General features: G+C 41.2%; 1 protein-coding gene across 5 annotated transcripts in view; it reads left to right on the top strand.

The window, feature by feature from the left end:
• The first annotated feature begins 4106 nt into the window (after positions 1–4106).
• Positions 4107–23185, top strand: part of AMOTL1 (angiomotin like 1) — a 162025-nt gene continuing 142946 nt past the window's right edge. For 2 of the 5 annotated variants that reach the window (XM_059930565.1, XM_059930564.1), the window contains exons 1-2: positions 4153–4241; positions 22461–22595. In XM_059930565.1, the coding sequence (XP_059786548.1) occupies positions 22528–22595 (68 nt within the window). In that variant the 5' untranslated portion in view covers positions 4153–4241; positions 22461–22527. Of the gene's footprint in view, positions 4242–22460; positions 22675–23185 lie in introns of those variants that run through there. The other 3 variants (XM_059930569.1, XM_059930570.1, XM_059930571.1) reach the window with 3 other exon arrangements.

Raw genomic sequence — 23185 nt, 5'->3', positions numbered from 1 at the left:
AATATGTCCATAATGAATGAAAATATAGAAAATCTTAGCAGATAAACAGAAATTATTTAAAAAGAATCAAATAAAAACATAAGAACTGAAAAATAAATATCAAATAAAAATGCAGTAAGTGTGCTTAAAAGCACAAGGGAAATGAAAGAAGAAAAAGTCAATGAACTAGAAGATAGATCATCAGAAATGATTCAAACGGAACAGAGATATAATAAATGTGCAGAGACTCATAGATCTTTGAAACAATATCAGAATGTCTTATGTACATATAATTGGAGTCCTAGAAGGAGAGGAGAGAAAGCACAACACAGGAAAGTATTTGAATAAATAATGGGTGAAAAGTTTATAAATTTGGAAAAAGACAAATATTTATAGACTCTAAAACCTCAATAAATGCCAAGAAAGATTAATATCAAAACCAAACCAAACAAAACAATGATAAAAACCTTCAGGCATATCATAATCAAACTGGTGAAAATCAACAACAAAGAGAAAATCAAAAAAACAATGCTGAGAGAAATTGAAGATGTAGATAAATGGAGAGATACACTAAGTTAATGGATTGAATGATTCGGTATTGTTAAGATGGCAATTACCACATCGATCTATGGATTCATTTCAATCCTAATCATAATCCTAATATGCTTTTTAGTCAAAATTGACAAGCTGATTCTAAAATTTCTGTAGAAATGTAAGGAATTTAGAATATTCAAAGAAGTTTTGAAAAAAGAAGTCAAAGGTGTAGAGTTAACACTACTTGACTTCAAGACTTAACCTAAAGCTACAATAATCAAGACAGTGCAGTGCTGGCACAAGGATCAACAAACAGATGGATAGAACAGAATAAAGAGCCCAGAGATAGACCCATACTCAGACATTTATTTTATTTTTGACAAAGGTGTTAAAGCAACCCTATTGGGAAAGGAACAAATGGTGTTGAAATAATTTCATATTCATATGGCAACAAATTAATCTTGCCCTAAATCATACTATCCACAAAAATCAGTTTGTGAAGGACCATAGACCTAAACATACAAGCCAGAGCTATAAAACTTCTAGAAGAAAACATAGGAGATTATCTTCATGACTTGGGGGAAGACAAAAGCCAAAAAAAAAAAAAAATTTACACTTAAAATTAAGTCTCTGTTCATCAGAAGAAATGTCATTAATAAAATGTATAGGCAAGCCACAGGGCTGGAGAAGATATCTGCAAAACATGTCTGACAAAGAATTTGTGTTCTGAATATACTAAGTACTCCTAAAACTCAATTAGAAAATGACAAACAACTCAATTGAAAAATGGTCAAAAGATTTGAACAGACACTTCACAAAAGATGGTAAATTAATGGTCAGTAAGCATGTGAAAAAACATTCAACATCTTCAGTCATCAAGGACATGCAAATTGAACCACTATGAGGTACCATTCCACACTCACCAGCATGGCTAAAATTAGACTGACAGCACCAAATGTTGTCAGAAAAATGTAAACGTACATGGTTGGTAGGAGGGGAAAATGGTCAAAAACATTGAAAAAGATCTTCCAGTTTCATATAAATTAAATACATCCCCTTTCTAAGACCCAGCAATTCTACTCCTAGGTATTTACTAAAGGGATACAAAAACACATGTCCACAAAAAGTGTGTCCAAAAATGTTCATATTAGCTTTATTCATAATAGCCTCAAACTGGAGGACCAGGTGTCCATTAATAGGAGCCTGGATAAACCGTGGCATATTCATACAGTAAAATACTATTCATCAATGAAAAGAAATCAACAACATGGATGGATGAATCCCCAAAACATGCTGAGTGAACAGAAATTCCACAAAAGTATACAAATTTTACAATTTTATTTATATGAAGTACTAGAATAGGCAAAATTGATCAATGGTGAAAACATGAGACTATTGGATCTCTCTAGGAGTGTTAAGGCAGGAGTTTGCTGGGAAAGGACATGGGAAACTTTCTAGGGTGATGGTCAATGTTCTGTCCCTTGATAGGGTCTGGGTTGCACAGGTGTGTGCATTTACAGGAACTCATCAAATGATATACTGACAATTTTTGCATTGCACTGTACACGATTTTCATCCAAAAAGAAATAAAGGAACTGTAAACAAATTTTGAACTCTGGTTAATAACATTGAAGTACTTTGGGGAATGTATTAATGTCTGCAACTTACTTGGGAATGTAATATCAAAAATAATTAAATGAGCGGCTGGATGGATAGAGGAATGGATAGAGAATTAATATATGATAAAGCAAATACAGTAAAGCGTCACTTGAAGAAACTATGTGGTATGTATATGGGTGTTCACTATAAAATTCTTTCAACACATTTCTAAGTTTGAACATTCTATAATGGAATGCTGAGAACAAAGATAACTGAAGAGAATTGGCAGATTGCCCATGAGATGGAGTCCCGGCCCTGGGGAAAGACACCAGAGTCTAGCTGATGTACAGGGGAACAGGGTAGGCAAAAGGGACTCATGGGTCCAGAAACTGGCTTTCTCTGCTCTATTCTAACTGTGGCGATGAACCTGGGGGCTGAGGCAAAGCAAAGGACCAAGTGCCGCTTGCATTCCATAAGACCCACTGGCTCATGTTCTCTGCAATTGCCTTGCTTACCAGATGGTGACTTTAAGAATTCTCAATGTATATAAATATCAAATCACTATGATGTACACTATGATGAACACATACAAAACTACTATGATATTGTATGTCAATTATACTGCAATTTAACAAAAAGTCCTCAACAGATCTGTTCTAGAAATCTGGAACAGAAGGGGCTGTCGGACACCATTTATTCTCTATCTACTGAGCGCCTGCTGTGTGCTACTCTCTGTGCAAGGCTCTGAGGAGTCTATGATAAACCGAATAAAAATGCCTCCTGCCCTTTTTTGATCTCAACATTGATGAAACTCTGCTCCTCTTCTACGTTTCTCACTACTTACACCCTGACTAGAAGACTTGCAAATCCTTCTACAAGCCATGTTGACATTTCTTAAATCTGTGAATTCAAAAACCCCTTTCTAATGTTGGAACTGAATATCTCTATCTCAACAGAAAGAGATTTTTTTCTTGTTTTACCCTCTCTGGAGTGAAGTTTGACACAGGAAGATCCCCAAAGCCTCAAAATAGTTCAGCAAGAAATCGGACACATGCCTAGTGACCCCAAGTCACTGTACACTCTCCTGAAGTAGAGATGTGATAGAAAGGGCAGTCAGCTGCTAAGCTCAACCCTCTGCCCTACTTCCAACGGAGGTCACAGCCATTACCATGCCTTGTCCTGGCACCACAGCCAGAAGGTCTGCCCAAAGTTTAGCCCAAGGACGTGACATCAAGCAGAGGTGCCTGGCTTCCTGGGTAGCTTGACATGACCTTGAATCCCATGTTACAAATCCGATTGCTCCAGCCTCACCTTTAACATACAAAAGAGAAAATTCCTGACTTAAACAAATGTCTCTTTTCCCAAATTTAGTGAAATGTGGGCACGTTATGAGCTAATATATTAATGTTACAAATGACCCCAAATGAGTTGAGTGGTACCAAAGGCAATAAAAAGAAAATAAAAATAGGTTGCCTTCATTAAAAAGACTGTCAACTTTCCTTTCATACAGTGACTCATTGCCTTTGCAGAACTGAATACTTTCCCCTCTGCAAACTCCAGACCATCACTTATTTGTCATCTTTGTAGGCTTACGAATCACCAGCTCTGCAAATCTCTTAGCACAGTGATCCTTTCCAGCTTCTTACTGCCCCTCCTCCTGCCTGAAAGATCTTTGCTTCTTCTCTCTCCCCTCCTTCCCCAAGAATTTTTACCCCTCAGACATTTAAATACCTGTTTTCCTTCCTTAGAATGTTGGATTCTTGGGAGATAATGATATGACTTAGGGAAATAAGTGTGTGGTTTCCCTACCCCTGGTGCTGGTGAAGGCGGTTAGTGCTTCCGGACTTTCTGAAGCTCTTTGAAAACAACAGGGCAAGTCAGATTCCAACGCTTCACCTTCTGAAGGCTGAGTGTGTCTGGGCAGCGGCTGTATAATCTGGATGGAGTCATCACTGGCGAGGCCGAGTTGGCTCAGCCAGGAAGCACTTGTTGCTCTTCTAAACTCCACGGCACCAGAGATGAAGTCACCTTTCTTCTTTTAAAAGCAACGGATCTGCCCTGTGAGTCCCTGTCACGTCTGCAGGAACTCGGTGCCTTTTCCACAGCTGGGCACCGGGACCTTCTCTCAGGTAAGAAAGCTCCTCTTTAGTGGGTTTCCATTCAGGAAAGCTTGATTGGGGTGGGGGAGCACTTTTTAGGGCACCTCAGGGTAAAGTTGGAGTTGGGTCAAGGGACATTCTGGGTGAGGAGGACAGCTGGTTCCCAGGCAGCTGGTACCCACCTGGTGGGCTGGCAGGCCCTGGGCTGGGTGACCACTCAGCTCGGGCTGCAGTGGCATGGAAATCTAACCCGGGCTTGGTTTCAGGTGCCTGTTCTAACAGTGGGACAATGAACCCTTTGGTGAAGCAACTACAAGTGGTCTCCTTAGGCTGGGGCTGTCCTACCTGCTTTGCCTTCCTACAACTGGCTTTGTGTTTTGGGTAGAACCCTTAGAGGGTCTCATGATAAAAGGGGATGTATAGAAAAGCAGCAGCTCTCTGGAGAGTCTTCATTTGCTCATTCGCCGGCTTGAATTCTTCCCTTCTTCCTCAGAGTGTAGCAGGGACAAAGGCCCAGCCTCCTTGTCCTGACATGCAGGGACCTCGTGTAAACAATGGCTGTGCTCTCCTGTGGGGCAGAAGCATACAAACACGTCTTAGAGCCTGTCCGTGCAAGTTCTAAGTTTTGATGTGTGTGCGTGTGTGTGTATGGTCGACCTGTGGTCCTAGGGGCCCCTGAAATCTCCCTGCCATACTTTCTGTGAGTTACATGAGTCACTGCCACTAACTGAATCATACAGCTCTTATGAGCTCTGGAAGTCTCAATAAAGACATCTTGGTGATGACGGAGGAGCCTACAGGGTGATAAATGGCTTTTGAGAGAGTTGAACCACAGTAAAGTGAAAACACTGAGAATTGCAGGGTCCCTTTATGACCTGACACAGAACCCTGTCCCACACAGGATTCAGTGCTTTCATCTATAACCTCTGAAGGCAACAAAGAATCTCACTGAGATAAGAGATGCTTGTTTTGTTTTAAATGCAACTGCATACTGGCTGCGAGCGCCTGCTTACTCATTCACCTCAAATTTGGCACATCCAGAATTTATCCTTACCTGAACTCTGCGGAACCTCCCCCCACCCCCCGTGTCCCCCAGCTATGTGAAAAGCACCTGGTTGTCCATGACAGATTTCTGGACTTCACCCTTGACCCCTCCTTCACCCTCACATTCCCACATCTAGTGTGGCAACACGTCCCACAGATTCTGCCTCCATGTGGTCTCTCAGATCCATCCACTCTCCCGCTTCCATGGCTACTTTAAGCCCTTATCACCTTCTCCAGGAATACGGAAACCTCTTATCCCAGCTTCCTCTCTCCAGCCTCATCTTCCCCAGGCAGCCAGAGTGATGATTCTACAATGACTGATTGGCACCTGCACGATCTGATCCATCACTAGTCTGTTGATCTGTCTTCTTATTAGTCCTCAAAATTTTCCTCGCCTACCCATCCCACCACCCTACCTTGGTCCGTCCCACCACCACTCTTTGCCTGAGTTATTGCAATAGCCGCTTAGCTGACCTCCCTGCTAACCAGGCTCACTCCCTTCCTAGTATAAGACACTTCAAGCTTCTTGTCTTCCCAAGAATTTTTGTATTTTATTTTATTTATTTATTTTTGGCTGCGTTGGGTCTTCACTGCTGCGCGCCGGCTTTCTCTAGTTGCAGCGACTGGGGCTACTCTTTGTTGCAGTGCGCGGGTTTCTCATTGCGGTGGCTTCTCTTGTTGCGGAACACAGGCTCTAGACAAGCGGGTTTCAGTAGTTGTGGCTCGCGGGCTCTAGAACGCAGGCTCAGTAGTTGTCGCGCACGGACTTAGTTGCTCCGCGGCATGTGGGATCTTCCCGGGCCAGGGCTCAAACCCGTGTGCCCTGCATTGGCAGGCGGATTCTTAACCATTGCGCCACCAGGGAATTCCATTCCCAAGCTTTTTAAGGACATTTCTTATAAGAGCAGAACTTGAAACACTTATTACCCTATCTGGGGTTTAGAAGCATTAGCATTTCTAGGACTCTTGTGGATACTTCAAGGAGGGAGGCAGAGAGAATGGGGGGAGATGGGAGATGTATATTGCGGTGGGAAGATGGCTTGAAGAACACATAACGCTCAGGCCCTGGAACCATGCAGGTCTGCATTGGAATCCTAGCTCCCTACTTCCTAGTGTGGCTTTGACCAAATTGGTAAATTTTCTTAAGACTCATTTTCCTCAACTATGAAATGGAAATAATAATGCCTACTTCTCTGGGTGAATATGAATTAAATAAGAACATTTATGAAACACAGCTATTAAGAGTTTTTAGTTCCTTTCCTTCTTTCCTTCTCTTTTACAGCTTATAATCTCTATCATATATCTTGTAAGTATCCGTGTGTGTATGTATGTATGATTATCGAGTTTTGGCAAGGTGGGGAGGAGGAGTGGCAAAGAAATAGCTGAGAACTCTCTCAAGGAATTTGCGGTTTACTTAGAGAGGTAAAGCAAACTTACATAGTATGAAAACATCGATAAAAAAAGCATTCTGCCATTGTCATGTGTACAGTCCCAGTTGAGTACATAAGTGGGAAGAACTTGAGAAAACAGGTCTGTGAATACCTGCAGACAGAGTGTAAATAAATCTGTATCAAGCAATTTTAGATCTAGGCTCTTCGGGCACTTAAAAATCATTGGCCTCTCTCATGTTGAAGTAAAACTTTCCAGAATGCTTTCCACTTTTAGAGTGATTTAAGGACATACGCATTAGAGTTTAGGTGACTTTACTCATTCATTCATTCATTCATCAAACACTTATTGAACACCTACTCTGTGCCAGGTCCTCTATTATACTCTTCCATGGGACATGGATAATTCTCCTCTTCTTGAATCAGGGATAGCCTTAGGGACTTGATGATCAATAGGATAAGAAGAAAGTGACCTTCGGGGACATGACTAAGTTCTCAGGAGCTTTGCAGCTTACTCTTGGTTTTCTTGGCCCACTCACTCTGGGGGAAGCCAACCACCATATAAAGTCTGTGCTCCGCAACAAGCGAAGCCACCGCAATGAGAAGCCTGCACACCCCCACTCGCTGCAACTAGAGAAAGCCCACGTGCAGCAACGAAGACCCAATGCAGCCAAAAATAAATAAATAAATTTAGAAAAATAAATAAATAAAAAGGCCTGAGAAAGAGACTCAATGACTTTACTAACTAGTTTTACCCTTATAACTAAATCAGTGAAAGAAATCTCTCTCTCTCTCTTTCTCTCTCCCCACGACCCCTCATCATCTGCCCCATCACTTCCCCATCTAACTCAACTCACATAAAGCTCTGCTGGGATACCTCCCTTACCTGCTCTTTGGACTCTGCTCCATCCTCCACATGGAATTTGCCGGGAGAATCAGGCAGACAGAAAAAACATGAAGTCAAGGAAACGCCCAGAGTCCAGAGCCCTGGAGGAAAGCAACTGAGACCCCTAGAAAAGAGCAGCCAAGAGGAGAATTTAAAAACAGTCTCTAGTGTAGACACAGGGATTAGTGGTCAAAGCATGAGTCTTTTGTTTTTTTAGCAACTTTATTATTATTATTATTTTTGTTTAATTTTATTTATTTTTTGGCTGCGTTGGGTCTTCATTGCTATGTGCGGGCTTTCTCTAGTTGTGGCGAACGGGGGCTACTCTTCATTGCGGTGTGCAGGCTTCTCATTGTGGTGGCTTCTCTTGTTGTGAAACACAGACTCTAGGCGCTCAGGCTTCAGTAACTGCAGCACACGGGCTTCAGTAGTTGCAGCGCGTGGGCTCAGTAGCTGCAGCACACGGGCTCTAGGGCACAGGCTCAGTAGTTGTGGCACATGGGCTTAGTTGCTCCGCGGCATGTGGGATCTTCCCAGACCAGGGCTCGAACTCGTGTCCCCTGCATTGGCAGGCAGATTCTCAACCACTGCGCCACCAGGGAAGTCCCAAAGCATGAGTTTTGAAATCAGATGACCTGGGTTCCAATCTGGATCCTGACATTTTCTATTTGGTTGACCCTGGAAAGTATCTAGACATCTCTCTTCTCGGTTTCCTTTATCTTTTTAAATTGAAGTATAGTAGGTGATTAACAATGTTGTGTTAATTTCAGGCCACCAGCTCCACACAATGACCAGCAACCTGTCTCCGCCAGTGAAGGGTCTTCCTAATGTGTGGAAACCTTTCCTCCTTCACAGCTCCCTCCCACAGGTGCAGGTCCTGTCCCTATTCTTTTGTCTCTGTTTTTTCTTTTTTCTTTTGCCCTACCCAGGTACGTGGGGAGTTTCTTGCCTTTTGGGAGGTCTGATGTCTTCTGCCAGCATTCAGTAGGTGTTCTGTAGGAGCTGTTTCACATGTAGATAGATGTTATTTCTGATGTATTTGTGGGGAGGAAGGTGATCTCCACTTCTTGCTCTTCTGCCATCTTGAAGCTCCTCCCCTATTTAGACTTAAAGTACAGGTTCTGGCCAACTTTTGTGAGCTCTAGTTGCAACGACAATTTGTTTTCAGCGCTCTTGCAATACTGATATGGGCTTCCTTTTTCCTCTGGGATTATTTGGGCTCTTGCTTTATTACTGCAAGTGCCTCCTGGGCTGCTTGGTGGATGTGGAGTGAGTGATGTGTCCCTAGCCAGGCAATTTCTGGGGGGAAAAGTAATGTCAGGAAGGAAGTCTAGCCATACTAGATATTAAAGCATGTCATGACATTTACAATAATTAAAATACTGGTGCAACACTAGAGAGATCATGGAAAAGCATGAAGAGTCCAGAAATAGATCCAATAAACATAGCAATGTGGCATTTCAATCTAGTAGCACTGGGATAATTGGCCACCACTTGGAAAGAGTCCACTTTTTAAAAAGTAGCCAATTATCCCAATACAGTTTATTGAGTAATCCATCTTTTCCCCACTGACTTGAAATGTCAATTTTTTTCATATACCAAATCAATTTTATTGATTATTTTTTAAACTTTTTATTCCAGTCAAACAGTTTATTCCAGGAATAAGATTACCCTCTTTGAATTACTTTAGCTTTATAATTTGTTGTGTTATCTGAGAAAGTAAATATCCTCTCAAACCCTGCCATTATTTTTCAAATCAAAAATTTCTAGGCTCACCATTGTAAGGCAATTATACTTCAATAAAGATGTTTAAAAAAAAAAAAAAAAAAAATTTCTAGGCTAATAACCAAAATACATAGTGTGAAAAAAAAGCCAGTCACAGCAAAAAAAAAGTATGTGCATGTGTGTTTGTATACTATTCATGTGTGTGTCTCTCTCTATATATACATATATTTGTATGTATAGATACATGTGCATATATATACATACATGTACGTATATATTTGCATAGGCATAGACAATTTTTGGAAGGGCACACATGAATCTAAAATAGTTACTTCCAGGGAGTGAGACTGTTGGGGATTCTATTGATGAGTGAGACTTACTTTTTTCCACTTTGGGCAATTCTCCACTTTTTATGTATTCTTTAAAAAACAAATATGTATTTCTTTTATAATTAAAAACAGTACATGATTTTCTCTGCCAGAAACCCAAGCCTGTACAAGGGCATATCATGTATATTAGTGTTTCTCAATTGTGACTGCACATTAGAATTACTTGGGAAGCTTTTAAGAAATACGGATGCCCAGGGACCTGCCCCCAGAGATTCTGATTTCACAGGTCTGGGAGAGGCTGTGGGCATCAAGGCATTTTAAAAGTACCCCAGGTAGTTATGATGTGCAGTCACGGTTGAGAACCACTCCTGTAGATAATGTGAGGCTTTAAAGGGTCCCCAGAAGGCCACCGCAATGAGGTCTTTTCAGAATATAGTTATTTGGGAATGCAACCCAAAGTAATCCATCACTTCTCTATCAGGCTAAATGTAGGCATGAGATGGAGTGCAAACCAGTCCAGAGGGAGGTGGTGGAAAGAGCTTTGCTTGAATGTGTGTGAAAGCATCCATCTCTGTAGTAGGCCTTTTTGTTGAAAGGTATAGATCATTCAGGCTTCCTCCATACATAAGGGATTCATATAAACTAATCATGACCATAAAAGATACAGGAATCTCGTAGAAAACCAGAAATAGCAAAACAGCTGTGCCTCAGGAGCCCAGATTGTGTTTGATACTGGAAGGTTCCAACAGAGAACCAGGGTTACTTGGAGACCCTCCCATAGGAGGCTTTCAAAGTTCTTTCATCTGGAGAACTGCTCTGTTAAAATGAAATGCCCTTTGGAAGCCTGATCTGGAAAACAGATCAAAGAGGAGCCTGAAGAAACCTGAGAATTAACTGGAAACCCCACATTATTGTAACGCTTTCTGCTTCTTGTGTGTGTGTCTTCTTCTGATGCTTCTCCCTATCGACTGCCTGATTCTGCCTCTATAATACTGATAGAGGAACTGATTGGCCCAACTAATCCACTGTGGTCTGTCTCTGGTTGGACAAGCTTTTCCACACCAGGTGACTACAGAGATGGCGCTAACAGTTCATGAGTCATACGCCTATTCATGCCTGGTCACCCGGGCCAGAGAGGGCCTGGGGAGAACAAGTGGGTGCACAAAGCTGCCTTGGGATTGCAGGCTGAAGGCGTGGGTAAGGCAGTTCCCCTTAGAATGGGAAAGTGGACGGAACATCCACCACGATTAACCTGCCCAGGCCAAGCACTAAGTTGGTCATTGGTGAGTGCCAAATTGGAGGAGGTTTTCCATGGGGTGTGAAACTGTTTAAATTCAAGCAAAGATGTGAAAGAAAAACTGTCAGGAATGAATAGATGGCCCTTGCATGCTGTACATCTCCAAAGGTCTTTTCTTGCTCTATGAATCTGGGTTTTTAAAAGGTCTTAACAGCTGCCTAGGAGGTCAGGAGAATGGAATTCATGTTCCCTTGGGATTAGCTCTGGGCCACATGTGGCTTTTGAGCACTTGAGGTGTGGCTGGTACAAATTGACTGTGCTGTAATTGACTGGGTTTTGAAGGCTGGGTATGAAAAAAAGAAATCTGACATTCTCATTAGTAATTTTTTGTATTGAATACATGTTGAAATACTATTTTGGATATAGTGGGTTAAAGAAAATATATTATTAAAATTAATTTCACCTGTATTACTTTTTTTAAAATGTGGCTATTAGAAACTTTAAAATGATACATGTGACTCACATTATCTTTCTCATGGGCAGCTGGGTTAGATGGTGGCTCTGCTATCTCCCCCTGCACAGGTCTGGCTGTAAAGATCTGTGTATGAACGACAGTTCTTTGCTGTGGGGCCCACATCAGTATATTATTCTTGGTTCATAATCAGAGCTGTGGCAGTTCATCTTGCTCTGGCTCTCTCTCTCTTTGCCCCATAGACTGCAGCCTGATTCCTTTTCTCAGACAGAACCACTTAATCCTCTCCTGTGGTTTTCCAACATCCCATACCCAGGCAGCATTGTTCACGACTCTGCCTCAGCAAGTCCTTACAGAACTTTGCTCTGCCTCTTGGCCTCTGTTATTCTTTCCTGCCTCATTTTCCCCCTTCCTTTCCAGGACTGGCACACAGCAAATGTTTCGCATTTGTATTCTTGCCCACTTTTTACAAATGTCCTTTTCCGGGATGGCTGTCCTTTTCCAGCAGCCTTCCTTTGGGGACAAATGACTCCTTCCTAATGCTTTGTCACAGTTTATCCTGGTTCCCCATGGAATGAAGTTTGTGGATGGGACTAAGTCACTTCTAGAAGTGTATCTACTTAAAGAGTTAATAATGATTTTAATAAAAACAACTACTGTTGCCATTTATTGAGTTTTATTACTGGCCAGGATCTATACGAGGTACATTATAGATATTTCTTATTTAACCGTGATAACAACTTCACAAAGTACGATCCCCTATCACAGATGGGAAAAATTAGGTTCAATGACTTTATATCCCTTGCCTACAGTTCTTGCTAGGAAATGGTGGACCTGTGATTTAAATCTAGATCCGTTCCCAAAGTCCTTGTTCTTACCCATTACATTAACACTGCCTCCTGGATGCTCTGTCACCTCCCAAGTTGGGCAACTCCAAGTTGGAATTCAATGTTGCCTATCAAGTGATATCTATAAGCAAATTTGCTGTTCATTTGCATATTGTTTTGATGGTTCTGCAGCTGACATACAATTCTCATGAAACTCTGATAAAGATGGAATAATGGACTTTATGAGCTCTATTTCATACACTGGAAAAACTGAGCTCCAACAAGATGAAGTGATTCATCTGGGGTTACAATTTGAGTAGCAATCCCAAGCCAGGCAAGAACCCAGTTTTCTGAAAATATTTATTCCCTTTTTTCTTTGCTCATCAGGGTGTCCTTGGGCATTATGCTGCCTGGATGGCAGCATATGGTGGCAAATCATGTGTTATGCTTGCTGATTTAACGTGAGTTATGTGAAGAGTTTGCAGGCACAGACTCATTTGAGTTTCTCAGCTGTAGGTGTGTCAGTTTCACTCATTCAGCAAGCATTGCCTGAGCCCAAGTCTGGCCAGCCATTGTGCTAACGGTGGGCATGAAAGGGTGGATAAGATATGATTTTGTCCTAAGAAGACTACCTTCTAAAGAGGATGACAATCGTCTTGTAAAGAGAGTATTATCATCCAATGGAAAAGTGTGGTCTTAATGGACTATAAAAAGTTCTGAGAAGTGCAAAGGGAGAAGGAAATAACTCTGCCTGGGAAAGTTTCGTGGTGGAGGGAACTTCTGAGCTTGGTCTCAATGGACTGACTTTAGACATGAAAAGCCTGAGTCACTGAGAGTTCTGCAAAGGATCTCATCATCTTATAACTTCATTAAGTTTCCTAAAAATATGCTTGTTGCCACAGCTCCTTAGAGAGTAGTAGCATAGATTATTTATTGGAGTACTTAAAATATTAACATCAATAAATTCCACAGGAACTTCACAAATACTCTGCCAAGTTGGATAAGACAATCTGAAAGACTGGTTTTTAAGTTACTCAAACTTTCCAATTCTACAAAGTTGATAAGAATATGTGGAAACAAATACGAAACCCAGGGAAATCATGTCAACTCTCTAAACAGCCATTTCAGACAGAGGAAGACTCCGTGCCTCTAGCATTTCACATCTTTTTATCCACATAAAGAGATGTAATATTTCACAGTGGATATTTACAGTGTTCTACTCTCTTTCTTCTTCCATCCAAGCTTAAAAGTCTTGTATTTTAAGTGCCGTTGAATTTTATTGTTTAAATATTAAGAGCCCAGGGCTTCCCTGGTGGCGCAGTGGTTGAGAATCTGCCTGCCAATGCAGGGGACACGGGTTCGAGCCCTGGTCTGGGAAGATCCCACATGCCGTGGAGCAACTAGGCCTGTGAGCCACAACTACTGAGCCTGCGCGTCTGGAGCCTATGCTCCGCAACAAGAGAGGCCGCGATAGTGAGAGGCCCGCGCACCGCGATGAAGAGTGGCCCCCGCTTGCCACAACTAGAGAAAGCCCTCGCACAGAGACGAAGACCCAACACAGCCAAAAAAAAAAAAAAAATATATATATATATATATTAATTAATTAATTAAAAAAAAAGATATCGGAGGCAGAAATTAAAAAAAAAAAAAAAATTAAGAGCCCAGATGTATACTCTGATATATGTGGTTTATTTGGAGCTGAAAGGAAAATATCCTTCTAAGTTTAGAAATTGAAACTCATCAGAGCCAAACCCTTGGGGCAGCCCAAGAAGAGAGTGCCCTCTATCATACTGTGGTCCACAAGGTTGCCAATGATTGTTTTTTTCTGATAGCTGATACCAGGCTAGACCTAGTGCAAAGGATTGAAAGTTTGTGTTCCCTCAAAATCCGTATGTTGAAGTCCTAACCCCCAATGTGATTGCCTTAGGAAGTGGAGCCATTGGCAAGAACTTAGATCGTAAGGGTGGAGCTCTCATGCATGGGATTACTGCCCTTTTAAGAGGGAGCCCCCCCACCCCCCCAGAGAGCGCTCTAGCTCTCCTTCTGCCATGTGAGGATACAATAAGTCAGTAGTCTGAAATGGAAGAGAGTCACTCCAGAACCTGACCTTGCTGGTACCTTAAACCCAGACTTCCAGCCTCAAGAACTGTGAGGAATACATTTCTGTTGTTTATAAGCCACCCAGTCTGTGATACTTTGTCATAGCACCCCATCTTGACTAACACACCTAGATCCTAGATAATAGAGATCTTAACTAGAAATTCCTAGTTGAGAAGGAAGATCCCATCTTGTGACCTCTTCCTTCTTGTGCTTCAATTTAGTCGTTTGGTTTGTTTCTGTGACCAGATATATTTATACCCCCTACTCATAACCAAGATGGAACGTTCCTTCTGATTCCTGACTCACTGAAGAATAAGGTCCAGATCTGCTTGGAGAGTATTAGAACTGGGGTAAAATCTTGATATTCCTGAAAGAGAATCTCACCTTCAAGCAGCCTTTGAAGAATAGAACAAGGGGCAGGAGCTTCTAGGATGGCTCAGCGGCACTGAGGGTTGTTGGTGAATGTCAATATTTTGTTGAAAATTTTAAAATGAATTGCTTGACTGAAGAGTTCACAAATACAGTGGGCTGCCTGGGGAGAAAGTGAGGTCCTTCTCACTGGGTATTGAAGTACAGGCTGCGTAGACATATACTGGAGAGTCATGCATAAGGCAAGGGTTAGACTAAAGGTCCTAAGATCCCATCTAATTTCCAGATTCTATTATTTGCAGATCTTTGGTTTACTTTGTGCATGCCTCTAAGCTTGCACTTAGTACATTGTTCTGTAATAATATGTCCAGATATTTGTCTCCCCTACAAGGTTGAAAACTCTTTGAAGGAAGGGCTATATTTATCCTTTTCTATCCCAAGCACTTAGCACGGTGACTCGTACATAGGAGACACCAAGTAAATATTTATCAAATGAATGAATGAATTCATTTTATATATTTATATCTATACATACTTTTATGTATATCTTGATTTATAGTATAAGATATCAGCAAGTGGACCTGCTTGCTATGAGGGTGTTCATATTCTTTAGAACCCATGGCTGCTTGAATGCCTGAATGATGGAATATGCCATCCGATTCCCTAAGCATGGCACTTCTAGTTAATTAATCTCTTCTCTACTAATGGAGCCGTATTATGGCAGTTAAGGCAGAATCAAAGTATGGATAGGGTTTTTCGGAATTGTATTTCCAGATTAAGCACCCCCTCCCACCCCAGAAATGACCCTGGAGGTTATTGGTTAGAGGTCCAGGTATGACTTGGCTGCGTTAGGTGGGCAGGTATCTCCTGTGGATAATCAGAAGTGTAGCTGCATGCCAGTCTTGGGGAGGGAGGCAGGTATATGATGGGCAGGGGCTCCAGGGGCATGCTGGGCAGAGGAGCAGGTATGCACACTGAAGTGGGATCATAAATGGGATAATCTCAGCCAGTTAGACTGGATGAGAAGGTCAGAATAAGGCCAGGAAACAGAGGCAGATAGGGTGCGGGTTTTAGGTGGAGAAATTGCCAAAGCAGCAGAGGAGGGGGATGAGGTTGCAAAGAGAATACTTTCCAAAGGGACATGTTAAACTGAGGGATGCTTGTGCCAAACACCATTCAGTACTATATTCATTCATTCGACAAACACATATTGGGTGTTTGCTTACCTTGCGAAGCCCCTGTACCAATGCTAGGGATACGAATAAATAGAATCTCTGCTCTTACATACATATACTACGAACTAAACGCTACAGGCATATTAACAGACAATTACAGTTCAGGGTGATACACGCTGTAATGAAGCAAGAACAGGGCAGTCTAGGGGGACACGTAACCAATTCTGAGATGTGAAGGATAAGTTGTATTTTGCAAGGTGAGGCAGGAAGAACACTCTTGCTCCAGCTCTGGGAATGGCTGAATATCCAAAGGACCAAGAGGGGAGCTAATTCAGGGACTGCAAATACTTTGCAATAGTTGGGCCTTCTACGCCATGTTAAGTAAGCGGTCCAGACTTCCTCCTGGGAATAATGAATGATTGGAGTGTTTTGATCAAGGAGTGACATGATCAAATTTGTGTTTTAAAAATATTACAACAAAGTGTGGAGAAAGGGTTGGAGGAAAGAAAGACCAGGACCCACTGAAGTCATTGCCGTGTCTCAGTGAGAAGGGATGGCGGCTGAGCTAAGGATGAGACAATGAAAGCAGAGGGGAGTTGCATCCTTGAGACATTTGAAAGTTAAACTGGACAAAGCTTGGTGATTGATTTGATGTGAGATGTAATCAATTAATCAAGGATGACCAGGGAATTCCCTGGCAGTCCAGTGGTTAGAACTCGGTGATTTCACTGCTGGGGCCCGGATTCAATCCCTGGTTGGGGAACTAAGATCCCACAAGCTGTGTGGCATGCCCAGAAAAAAAAAAAAGATAACCATTTTCTGGCTTAGACAGCTCCAGGGGTGGATCCAAAAAGAGTTCTGGTGGTCGGGGAGACCAAAGGCTAAACTCTTTAAGTCCAAAGGTCCATCTGGCCTCATACCCTCTCTTAAGGTAGACAGGTCTCCTTTGGGAGCTTAATGGGATGTAATAGCTGACTAGGGTCCTTACCCACACTGGCCATTATCATTTATTCATTCATTCAATCAACCAATATTTGTTAAATATCAATTATGTGTTCATATTATGCCAGTATTCCATAGATCCCAATGTCCCACTCTGCAGGTGGCTTAGTTCTTTCTCTGTCTCCCCACTCCACCTGTTTTTTTTTTTCTTTGCTATTTCTTTATTTTTTTTCAGCTTTATTGAGGTGTAATTGACAAATAACATTGTAAGATATTTAAAGTGTACATCATGATGATTTGATATACATATACATTGTGAAATGATTCTCCCATCTAGTTAAGACAGCCATCATCTCACATATTTATCTTTTTTTCTTTTGGTGAGAACATTTAAATTACACTCTTTTAAAAAGTTTCTATTGGGCTTCCCTGGTGGCGCAGTGGTTAAGAATCCGCCTGCCAATGCAGGGGACGCAGGTTCGAGCCCTGGTGCGGGAGGATCCCACGTGCCGCGGAGCAGCTGGGCCCGTGCGCCACAACTTCTGAGCCTGCGCTCTGGAGCCCGCGGGCCACGACTGCTGAGCCTGCGTGCCACGGCTGCTGAAGGCCGGGCGCCTGGAGCCCGTGCTCCGCGGCGAGGGAGGCCGCCGTGGTGAGGGGCCCGTGCACCACAGCGGAGGGTGGCCCCCGCTCGCCACAGCTGGAGAAGAGCCCGTGCACAGCAACGAAGACCCAACATAGCCAAAAATAAGTAAATAAAATAGATAAGTTTATAAAAAAAAAAGTTTCTATTATACAGCACAGTGTTTTCAACTGTGGTCACTGTGTTATACATTAGATCTTCAGACCTTGTTCATCTTAGAGTTGAACGTTTCTACCTTTATACTAACCTTTCCCCTTAGCAACCACTTTCCTACTCTCTATTTCTATTAGTTCCACTTTTCTTTTCTTTTTAGGTTTCACATGTACATGATAGGATGCAGTATTTGTCTTTCCCTGTCTGGCTTATTTCACTCAGCATAATGCCCTCCAGGTTCATCCATGTTGTTGTAAATGGCAGGATATCTTTCTTTCTCATGGCTGAATAATATTCCATTGTATATATATTCCACATCTTTATCTATTCATCCACTGACAAGACACTTAGGTTGTTTCCATATCTTGGCTATTGTGAATAATACATCAATAAACATGGACTACAGATATCTCTGAAAAAATGCTTCTCAAAGTCAGAGTTACAACTGTTAAGTTTCCAATAGACTTTCCCACTCATGCCATCCACCCTACCTTATTGTATATATTATTGTTTGAGCTGCCATGTGCTATTTTAGACAAAACTATTTCCTCACTTCTTATTCCTATGGCTGCATAAATTTTTTTTTTTTTTTGCCTTTTAGTTTCTTTTTCATGGACTTAGTCTTTGATAGAATTTTGACTTGGATAGAGGTTAAAAATTTTATAGAAAACTCTGAATAAGTTGTTTTATATGGCCAGAAGTCTGGAAAATATTTTCTAGCCTCCAGAGTTTCATGAGCCACTCTGGGGCTTCCTGTGACTGATGTGATGGTGTTAGAGTTTCAGTAACAGATGTGATTGATCAGTCTTCCTTGAAATACTTGTGTTTGATGCAATTCATTTCACATTTTGTTCTTGGCTTTCCCAAGCCGAGGTGTGAAATTCAAGCATCAGAGAAACCAGCAGGGTTTTTGAGTTGAAGTCAATAAAACACTCAACATGAACCTATGTAGTTCAGATTAATAAAATAAAATGTATGGGTGTGAGAGCCTAACCTCACACATCTAGAAGATATCACGTTGCGAATCTGTTTCCTCGGGGCCAGTGAGTGTCGAGGTCACTGGGCCAAGAGGGATGGAGAATCTACTTTGAAAACTACTCTCTTCTCCAATGATTAAGTAAAGCTCTATTTTTAAAAAAATTTAATTTAATTTACTTATTTTTTTATACAGCAGATTCTTATTAGTTATCTATTTTATACACATTAGTATATATATGTGAACCCCAATCTCCCAGTTCATCCCACTCCACCCCCTTTCCCCCCTTGGTGTCCATACGCTTGTTCTCTACATCTGTGTCTCTATTTCTGCCTTGCAAACTGGTTCATCTGTACTGTTTTTCTAGATTCCACATATATGCGTTAATATACGATATTTGTTTTTCTCTTTCTGACATACTTCACTCTTGTATGACAGTCTCTAGATCCCTCCACGTCTCTACAAATGACCCAATTTCATTGCTTTTTATGACTGAGTAATACTCCATTGTATATATGTACCACAACTTCTCTTTTTTTTTTTTAATTTAATAAACTTTATTTTTTTTTTGAGCAGTTTTAGGTTTACAAAAAAAAAAAAGTATAGCCTTTCCACATATTCCCTGGCCCGCCCCCCCCCCCCCCCCGCAAGTTTCCCCTATTACTAACAGCTTGCCTTAGTGTGCTATATTTGTTACCACAACTTCTTTATCCATTCACCTGTCGATGGGCATTTAGGTTGCTTCCATGACCTGGCTATTGTAAATAGTACTGCAATGAACACTGGGGTGCATGTGTCTTTTTGAATTATGGTTTTCTCTTGGTATATGCCCAGTAGTGGGATTGCTGGGTCATATGATAATTCTATTTTTAGTTTTTTAAGGAACCTCCATACCTTCTCCATAGTGGCTCTATCAATTTACATTCCCACCAACAGTGCAAGAGGGTTCCCTTTTCTCCACACCCTCTCCAGCATTTGTTGTTTGTAGATTTTCTGATGATGGCCATTCTGACCGGTGTGAGGTGATATCTCATTGTAGTTTTGATTTGCATTTCTCTAATAATTAGTGATGTTGAGCAGCTTTTCATGTGCCTCTTGGCCATCTGTATGTCTTCTTTGGAAAGATGTCTATTTAGGTCTTCTGCCCATTTATGGATTGGGTTGTTTGTTTCATTAATATTGAGCTGCATGAGCTGTTTATATATTTTGGAGATTAATCCTTTGCCCGTTGATTCGTTTGCAAATAATTTCTCCCATTCTGAGTGTTGTCTTTTCATCTTGTTTATGGTTTCCTTTGTTTGCAAAAGCTTTGAAGTTTCATTAGGTCCCATTTGTTTATTTTTGTTTTTATTTCCATTACTCTAGGAGGTGGATCAAAAAAGATCTTGCTGTGATTTATATCAAAAAGTGTTCTTCCTATGTTTTCCTCTAAGAGTTTTATAGTGTTCTGTCTTACAATTAGGTCTCGAATCCATTTTGAGTTTATTTCTGTGTATGGTGTTAGGGAGTGTTCTAATTTCATTCTTTTACATGTAGCTGTCCAGTTTTCCCAGCACCACTTATTGAAGAGACTGTCCTTTCTCCATTGTATATTCTTGCCTCCTTTGTCATAGATTAGGTGACCATAGGTGCATGGGTTTATCTCTGTGCTTTCTATCCTGTTCCATTGATCTATATTTCTGTTTTTGTGCCAGTACCATATTATCTTGATTACTGTAGCAGTAAAGCTCTATTTTTGTCAAACAAAGTTACTAGAATCTCCAACTCTCAAGGGTACTGCAAGGATTAATAAAATGGTTTTGAGTGATCAGTGTATGGTAAATAAATGTTGCTTTTTAAGGATGTACTTATTATTGTTGATATTATTTCAAAATTGGTAAAGATATAAGATGTTGACTATTTAGTTCATTTGATTAAATGATGATACTAGTAAGATCATGGCCCAGGTTTGGATTTCTATTCCAGACATGTTTTTAGTTCTGCACTAAAAGAGCACATGTCTTGTTCCAATGGCAGACTACCTCTAGCCTCAATCAGCCACCTCTCACATGCTGAGGCTGATATCTCAATTTGCTAATGGACAAATAACACAGCTTTCTTGGCCTACTAATGTGGTTGGAGAGGTCATCTTTGTATGTAAAAACATATTATTATAGACTGTAAGTCCTGGAAGACTGTACAGATCTTTGACATCATCTAGTCCTAATTCCTTCATTTGAAGTTGAGGAAATGAAGCCCTGAGAGCATAAATGTGTTTGCCCAAAGTCACCCAGTTAGTGCAAGAGTCAGGGCTAAAATCTGGATTTATTGTTAAGTCCAGTGTTTTCCCTATGGCATTATGCTATACCCATTCTGGTCTAGAATTCCCCTCTAAAATTTTTGGGTGCTTGCCTTGAACACAAATCTCTAGTGAGCCAGGACCCAATAAAGTGCAGTACACTGCCTTGTCTACAGTTGGATGGGCAGTGCAGGAACCTGCAGAGCAACTCTGAACAGCATTCTTGAGACCAAATCAAGCCAGCGGCTCTGATTACAACCATTGATAACTGGTGCCCATCATAATTAGGCTGATAGGATTTCTGCCCTGCTGGATGTCCCTCTGGGTGCATTCACAGATTAGGTCAATCAGTCATGTTCAGTTATTCAGCCACGTCCTTTGGAGGACTTGTTATGCATTATGAAGTCTCTTTGTAATGTAGGCAGAAGTTTGACCATGAGTTGTAATCTTCCCAGATACAGTTTACAGGTAGAGATTCCCAGGCTGGACTTCTTGGAGGCACCCAGTGAGGCGTCCTTTTTATGGAAAAACAAGAACCCTCCTGACATGGACTTTCTATCATGGTTTTCAAGAGGAAGTGGAAAATTGGTCTTCATGGTCCTTCTCAGCCCTGGGATTTTCCTTTAAAATAAAATGTATTATATACTTTTTTCAGATTATAAAAGTAATGCATGTTTATTATGGAAAATGCAGAAAGTTGCAAAGAAAATAAAAAGAACTCATATTTCCAATACAATGGGAAACACCTCCAAATTTTAGTTCAATTTTTCCAGTCTGTTTTTTAGGCCTATATAGAAATATACAGCTATTTATTTTTTTATGAAATTGATACCCTGCAATTCTAGGATTCTACAAAGTATGCAGAACTATATACAGTAAGTTCCTTGCTCGAAGCCTGGCCTGCAATAGTTGCTCCATAAACATTTGTTAACTGAATGAAGAGGAGAGCCACGGTGTATAGACCTGAATAGCCTTGTCGGAAGATCTCACACTCAGACCATGCCCGAATCTTTATTTTTATTTTTTATTTTTTATTGAAATATAGTTGATTTACAATGTTGTATTAATTTCTGCTATACAACAAAGTGACTCAGTTATACAAATATATACATTTTAAAATATTCTTTTCCATTATAGTTTATCCCAGGAGATTGAATATAGTTCCCTGTGCTATACTGTAGGACCTTGTTATTTATCTATTTTATATTCTATATGTAATAGTTTGCATCTACTAACCCCAAACTCACAGTCCATCTCCACACCCCGGGCGACCACAACTCTGTTCTCTATGTCTGTGAGTCTGTTTCTGCTTTGTAGATACGTTCATTTGTGTCATTTTTTAGATTCCACATATATGTGATATCATATGGTATTTGTCTTTCTCTTTCTGACTTACTTCACTTAGTGTGATGATCTCTAATTGCATCCATGTTGCTACAAATGGCATTATTTCGTTCTTTTTTTATGGCTGAGTAGTCTTCCATTGTATATACATGTACCACATCTTCTTTATCCATTCATCCGTCGATGGACATTTAGGTTGTTTCCATGTCTTGGAATGCCCGAATCTTGACAACAGTCTTTGCATGCTAAAGAAACATAATAAACTAGAAGCTGACCACTTTCCTTCAAGAAAGTGTCCCCTTTCCAGAAGAGCATCAGTAGTCATTTATTTCCATTTTTTCATGCTCGTTATTTATTTCAGGAGATTCCCTTTGATCAGAGAGCTGTACATACAAGAGACTTGCTGCAAGCATGGACCTCAGTGAAAAATGGCCTTTGGAGGAAGGAACCTGGCTGTCTCATGCTGGAATTCATCATTTTGCCAACACCAGAGGGGGTATGGCTGCTTTCGCTGTCCCTGATACACGCGGTCCTCTTCAACTCCTGCACCCATTGTGTCAACCCAGCTCTACTCTGTACGTGCCCAGTGCTGTTTGCCTTTTCAAAGAAGCAGCCAGGTGGAGAGGAGAGGGCATGGACTTTGGTGTCAGACAGACCTGGGTTCAGATCTGGAATTTCCTTCTTATAAGCTATGTGGCCTTAAGAAAATCGATCGTTTCCTCAGCTCTCACATGAGAGTAAGAATGCCTACTTGTACGGTTGTGATAAGCAGCACTGAGTAATGTAAGCTGTCATTGACTGAGCCCTTACCCTAGCTAGATGGGAAGTTAGTCACATGTCTTTGAACACCTAACATGTGTCAGGCACTATTTTCTTGCCCGTCTTCCCCCTCCTCCCCTCTCCTCTCCTCTCCACGGCCCTGCAAAGATTAAAGTTGAGGATAATGCAACTGGTATAAACAGTCTAGGTCAGCTCACCTTCCTTCTGGTTCTGTGTCCTAGCATCTGATTAATGCAACTCAGCATACATTGATGGGGATGTTGTTTACTGTCCTGGCGTGGAGCATCCAAGTGTAAGAGTCACAAC

The sequence above is a fragment of the Balaenoptera ricei genome, chromosome 8, assembly GCF_028023285.1.
Source record: "Balaenoptera ricei isolate mBalRic1 chromosome 8, mBalRic1.hap2, whole genome shotgun sequence".
NCBI lineage: Eukaryota > Metazoa > Chordata > Mammalia > Artiodactyla > Balaenopteridae > Balaenoptera > Balaenoptera ricei.
The sequence above is the reverse complement of the archived record's forward strand: the minus strand, read 5'-3'. Positions and strand labels throughout refer to the sequence as shown.